We start from the raw sequence: 6879 nt of genomic DNA, 5'->3' as shown, positions 1-6879 counted from the left end.
AGTTTTCAAAGGGAATGCTTCCAGTTTTTGCCCATTCAGTATGATATTGGCTGTGGGTTTGTCATAAATAGCTCTGATTATTTTGAGATACGTTCCATCAAAGTCATTCTCCATCCAGCTTTGTTCCGTTGCTGGCGATGAGCTGCGTTCCTTTGGAGGGGGAGATGCACTCTGATTTTTTGAATTTCCAACTTTTCTGCACTGCTTTTTCTCCATCTTTGTGGTTTTATCTGCCTTTGGTTTTTGATGATGGTGACGTACTGATGAGGTTTTGGTGTGGGTGTCCTTTCTGTTTGTTAGTTTTCCTCCTAACAGTCAGGACCCTCAGCTGTAGGTCTGTTGGAGTTTGCTTGAGACCCTGTTTGCCTGGGTATCAGCAGCGGAGGCTGCAGAAGATAGAATATTGCTGAACAGCGAGTGTTGCTGTCTGATTCTTGCTCTGGAAGCTTCGTCTCAGGGGTGTACCCCGCCGTATGAGGTGTGAGGTGTCGGTCTGCACCTAGTGGGGGATGTCTCCCAGTTAGGCTACTCAGGGGTCAGGGACCCACTTGAGCAGGCAGTCTGTCCATTCTTAGATCTCAGCCTCCATGCTGGGAGATCCACTGCTCTCTTCAAAGCTGTGAGACAGGGGCATTTACCTCTGCTGAGGTTTCTGCTGCTTTTTGTTTAGCTATGCCTTGTCCCCAGAGCAGCTCTTGTTTTCTAACTGGCTGAGCTGAGTGGTCCAGTTGCTATTTTTAATCATGCCCATTATCTGTTATAATCCCTTGTTTCCAGCCCTTTGTGTCTATATAACTGTTCCCTAAGTTACATGTGATAGTTCATATCCGTTTTCAAAATGAGTTCACAGATTATAACTCATTAAAATCATACTTCCTAATAAATGCCACCCAAAGCCATTCCACACATAGTCATTTTCCTGGACAGCAAAAAGAGTTTTGTAAAATGCCATGTTCCCTTTTACTGCTGCCTGGTAATTGCTGTCTGCTCTACATGTCAGGGACGAGGTGAAAGGAGGAAACATTAGTAGGAGATGTTCTTCTGTGAGGAGATTATTCCCAAAGGAATGGCTCAGGATGGAACAATGGCTAATAATGGAGAGGATAGAGAGGATTCCCAGGAATCTCAGTCTTAAGAATGGATTCACTAACCCATTGCCCTGTAATCTCTCCTTGTAGTTTCCTATTAAAAACCTCTCAGCTCTGTGAGCTAAGGGAGCAGCAATGTATTGCTGTTGCCTCCTTACTTTCTTACTACTCAGTGTACTGTCTCACAGAAAGGCGCTTTTGTTAGTGGCTGATTCACAACGGTCTCCTCAACCTAATTCTATTAATATTCAGCACCTGTGTGTTGGGCATAGTGCTGAGCACTAGTGATAAAGCCATGAACAAGAGAGAAATAGTCCCCACCCTGGTGGAACTTCTACTCTAATACCGAATGTGACAGTGCTATGTATTTGCAACAGTACTGTTTTCTTCTTTTAAAAAAATTGTGAAAGAAATTTTTACTGCACTATTGGTACTATGCCTACCCTCAAGTGACTTATAATGCTGTTTGGGAGAAAGACTTACAGGAGAAGCACTAGTAGGATAAGCTAAGAGTTAAGTTGCTTGATAGCTCTTAGGTGCAGGAGGTATCAAATGAAAGCAAATAGAACTGTATGCTAGAGCCATCAGGAAGAGAGGTCACAAGATTTTGTTATAGCCCCTCTGTTTATTCCAAAACAGCAGCCAATGACCTTTTAATATGAGTCGTGTCATGGTGCTTCTCTGCTTAAATCTTTCAGTGACCTCCCTCCTGACTCTTATAAAGTAATGCTTGTAACAGTGTGGAAGACCCACACAATCTGCACTCACTCCACCTCACCCCACCTCACCCCCACCTCTCTTATCTTCTGTGGTATTCCCTTTTTGATTCTACAGGCAGCTTGATCTCCTTGCTGTTCCTCAAAACACCTGGAACTTAGCTGCCTCAAGGGCCTCTTACTTGGAAATCCCATCTTTCCAGAATACTTTCTCCCAGATGTTTGCATGGTACCTTCCTCATTATATAAGACTAGTGATGTCTTCCCGAAAAACACTATTTTGAATTGTATTCTCCCTCACCTCCCTAGCACTCTTTATTCCCTTTCACTGAATTATTTTTCTCCTTTGCACTTTTTATCATCTGTAATATATGCTTATTTATTTATTGCCTGTCTGTCCCAAGTAGAATGTCAGCTCTAGAAGGACAAGAAATTTAGTCTTTTTGTTCATTGTTGTATTCCTGGTACCTACAATAGTATTATATCTGGCAATATTAGGTGCATACAAAAAGTATTTTTGAATGAATTAATGTAGAAAAAGAAAAGAAAAATGAGAGTGACACTCAAGGAAGACAGAATAAGCAAAGATATTTAAAGAGAAATAGAATAAGTATTGATACGGGAGGAGATAAAAAAGGCCAACCTAACTAAAACAGATAAATGGTTTCTTGTTTGAGGAGAGTTAAAGAAAAAGTTAGGTCAATAAGGTGGTACCTAAGACATAAGGTAAAAGAATCCGGCCAGGCGCGGTGCCTCAAGGCTGTAATCCCAGCACTTTGGGAGGCCGAGACGGGCGGATCACGAGGTCAGGAGATCGAGACCATCTTGGCTAATACGGTGAAACCCCGTCTCTACTAAAAACTACAAAAAACTAGCCGGGCGAGGTGGCGGGCGCCTGTAGTCCCAGCCACTCCGGAGGCTGAGGCAGCAGAATGGCGTGAACCCGGGAGGCGGAGCTTGCAGTGAGCCGAGATCCGGCCACTGCACTCCAGCCTGGGTAACAGAGCGAGACTGCGTCTCAAAAAAAAAAAAAAAAAAAAAAAGAATCCTAAGACAACCAGCAAAGTAGTTAAGGAGTTTGGGTTTCGTATCAATAAATCAGTAGAGTTATTTCAGATTCGTAAGAAGAGTGATTTAACAAACGATGTTTAGGAACATCCTTTCAGAATTGGTATGGAAGATAGATTGAAAGGGAGAGAAACTGGATGTTAGAAAACTATATTATTGCAGTAATCTAAGCAAGAGGCTGAGTAAAAGGGAAGTGGTAAAGAGAAAGAATGATGAAGACAGGTCACATCTGTGAGAAAGCTTACAAAACAATCAAAACGACTTTGAAATTTTTGAAATGAACTATTATGGAAAAGTAAGAATCAACATAGTAGCTGTAAAATTTTAAGACTGGGACAAGGGAGTATAATAAAACAGGGAGCAAGTTGTACAGTTCTAGGATCTGCAAGGGTTGCTAAAGTAAAAGTCTTCAGTGTTCCATCAACTCTTTATCATTCCCTAAGAAAATGATGCTGAAAACCTAGTGTCTTTCATTTCTATCTTGTCTTTAAAATCAACAACAGAAGGTAGATTGATAATGGTCAACTTGTGTTTACTGATGCTGTATCTGTTGATGGTGTTCAGAAAACACTATCAAATCTGGCTAGTTTGATGAGCCAGAAGTGAGAAATCATTGCTACATAGTTAATGCAGATTTGAAACTTTCTGTAGCACCAGATGATCTATTCAGGAATGTAATAAAACATTTTTTAAAATAAGTTCATTTTTAAAAATTATAAATGTTAGATTCTTTCCTGGTAATATGTGGGTACTAATTTGAGAAGGGATTTTCTACTTGGGCTTAAAGTATAATGAAGGCATAGAAGTAAAATATTTTATATAATTTTTGCTGGTAAAGTTTAAAATTATTTTTCATTCATTTGTATCTCCTTTCCTTTATCTTCAGACATAACTTTTAAATTCATATTTCTTATTTACTTTATTCTGACATGAATAATCATGAAATAGTTCCCAAGCGCCACATATACAAATTATTTCAATTAATTCATGTTCTTTTTTCCTTATAGGACCAGTACTTCAGACTTAAACATATAATTTCAGGGCACTCCTAAACAGATTGAAAATGTTGATTTCCCCTTTGAAATTTTGTTCTATTTCAGATTTGGTGTGAAGAAGAAACCAATTTATATTAATGTCATAAGGGATCCTATTGAGAGGCTAGTTTCTTATTATTACTTTCTGAGATTTGGAGATGATTATAGACCAGGGTTACGGAGACGAAAACAAGGAGACAAAAAGGTAATATTTTAGTTTTAAGATTTTTATAAAGATAATTGTTTATGAAATGCAGTGAGCAGTGTGCTTTTAAAATTTGTTGTTAATTGTAAATTTATTACTTGCTTATTGTGAAAACTTTGAAGAGAACCCAAAATATGAAGAAGCAAAATGAAGTTACATAGCTGATATATTTATAATATACATGTTTTTGTGATTTTTAAAAATATTTCTTTTCCAGGGCAGAATCATGTTTTCTTTATGGTTCTGTTAACAATTTTCTGTGTGATTATTGTAATTATTCACTAATATGATATATTTTTGTATATTTTTTGATTCTCTTAGTATTGATGGCTGTTTATATTTGTGATCATCAGCTTAAGGACAATATTTTGCTAAGCAGCTGTTTTTTTCTGGCAAGAAGAGAATAATGGCTCAACAAAGTTTGTAACAGGCTCAGATTTCGGTTGTTTTCCATTTCATTGCATTTTCTAGAGTATTACCAGAGTTATATTTCTAAGAAATCAAACTGATTTGTCACTTCTCTGGTGGAAAACCTTTACTGGGACGTCAATGCTCACAGATAAGACATAGGAGACACAACTAGACACGATCTCAGAACAAGGTCTCCTGTCTGATTTTCCTTTAGGTGCTTCGGCCACATGAAATGTCACCATCCTCTGAACTTATTGCTTAAGTTATTAATGCTTCATACTTTTTTACGGCATGTATTATTCCCTATATTGAGAATGCCTTTCCTTTACTCTGGAAAACTCTTTATCCACCTTTAAGATGTAGCTCAAACATGACCACTTCCATGAAGTCTTTTCTGATGCCTCTAGGCAGTTAGTCATTATCTCTTTCGGGGCTCCCAGAGCACTTCATTCAAATCTCTTTTAAGCATTTATTTTGTGATATTTGGATTACCAGTTTACATACTGTCTTCTCCAAAATGTGGTGAATTTCCTGAAGCATATATTTAATTCATTTTTGTTTCCTCAGAATTTAGCATCATACCTAGGTTACCTGTAAGTGCTTAACAAATGGTTGAGTGTGTGAATTCTGCACATTTTAAACCTAAACTGTTACACAGTAGCGATGCCAGATATTTGGTATGTTATGATAATTAACATCCAACAATATTTTTTCTAAATTAGTTGTATCCTCTGTGTCACATGATGGGACAGTGGTTTTTTGTTTTGTTTTCCTTTTTAATGATTTCTAGAAATTGCTCTTTCTTTAGTCTCAAAGTTTTAGGCAGAAGATACTGATCCAAACAGAAATAACTAACCAAATCTGTTTTCTTAAATAATGCTATCTCTTAGCATTATTTAATCTTCTAGAAATATTTATTATGGAGATTCTGAAAAGTTTTATAAAATCTATTAGTATAACTCTTACAACTTACTACTTTAGAATGTATTGATATTTATTTCTAAATTCACTTGTGCACTTTCTTTTTATTTTTGTATTAGCCCTATGTACACTAACTCTTGACTCAGTAAATGTTAGTATCTGTCTCCCTCCTTTGACTAAATAAAGTAATAATAGCATTAGTGTTGGAAAGGAAAAGATTGCAGTCATGTAGGCCCCTATATCCATCATTTGTCATTGTCAGCCCTGGATAGCATGGTTCTGTGGTTCCTAGCCTGTGTAATCTGGGTGATTGGGTAATAATAACTAATAATTATTAACAGTAATTATTAGCAGTAATAGTATAACTAGTAATAGCTCACATTTACTGTATACCATACCAAGCAGTGTTTTAAGTTATTTTATATGTATTTTTTCAGGTAGCTTGCTCAACAGTTCTATAGGGTAGTTGCTGTTATTGTCCTCATTTTACAGAAAAGGAAACTGGGGGGCACAGAAAAGCTAAGTATTTTGCATGGTGTCATTCAACTAGTAAATGGTAGAGCTGGAATTTAAAACCAAGCACTCTAATTCCAGAGCCCATAGTCTTAACCTCTCTTATATCCTTTGAAAAGGAGAGAAGAAATGCAACATGTCACTCGACATTTTTCTGTGAAACATGTTCCAAAGTTGCATATTCAGTATTCATGAAAAAATCCAGGCAGACATTTTAACATCATCTCCCTTTCATGTTTGAAAGTTTTAGGTAGATAGGCCATCCTGGAGCTTTACCTGTTCTTCACCCTGATTATAATAAGGCCTGGGGTTTGTTTTGTTTTGTTTTTTTTGTTTTTTTAACATCATTATAAAATAAACATTAATATGCCTGTTTATTTAGATGTAGTGTTGATAACATCAGCAAAATACTATTGTCTTTTTATGAGGACAGGGTTATCTGTAAATAATTGAATTTATAATAATAAGAAATTACTTTGTTTTATGATAGAATGTACCGTTTCAGTCTTGAAACATATTGGTGATTAGACATTTTTAGTAATTTGGCTTGTTTCTCATGATACACATGTTGGTTAACCTAATGCTGATATCCTAATGAGTTAAGTGGTGTTTATTGCAAATAACTCCTTAATATCTTTAACTAGCAGGAGTTTTCATTAAACTCATCTGTAAAGTTGATAAGACTGCATACATATAACATTTCTAAAGCTGGACAGGTTTTAGAAAGATTGGGGGTTAAAGGGCGGCCATGATTATGTTGGAAATACCTTGCAATGGCGCTTATTCCCAAGAAAGTGTAGATAACTTTATTTCTATAAAATTGTAGATTATTTGCACCTCAAGTGATATTTTGAGGTGTATTAAACAGTATTCAGTTCAGCACTTACGGCAACTGTTATGTTTTAAACTGACGTACTCTAGTA

The 6879-nt window shown here is 36.6% G+C and overlaps 1 protein-coding gene across 1 annotated transcript in view; it reads left to right on the top strand.

Moving 5' to 3' along the window:
• Positions 1–6879, top strand: part of HS2ST1 (heparan sulfate 2-O-sulfotransferase 1) — a 188532-nt gene that overhangs the window by 166780 nt on the left and 14873 nt on the right. The window contains exon 4 of the mRNA XM_011956077.1: positions 3973–4111. Within this exon, the coding sequence (XP_011811467.1) occupies positions 3973–4111 (139 nt within the window). The remainder of the gene's footprint in view (positions 1–3972; positions 4112–6879) is intronic.

This window comes from Colobus angolensis, unplaced genomic scaffold, assembly GCF_000951035.1.
Source record: "Colobus angolensis palliatus isolate OR3802 unplaced genomic scaffold, Cang.pa_1.0 Scaffold41, whole genome shotgun sequence".
In the NCBI taxonomy this organism is placed as follows: Eukaryota; Metazoa; Chordata; class Mammalia; order Primates; family Cercopithecidae; genus Colobus; species Colobus angolensis.
Note: the sequence above shows the minus strand (reverse complement) of the source record. Positions and strands in the feature narration are given on the sequence as shown.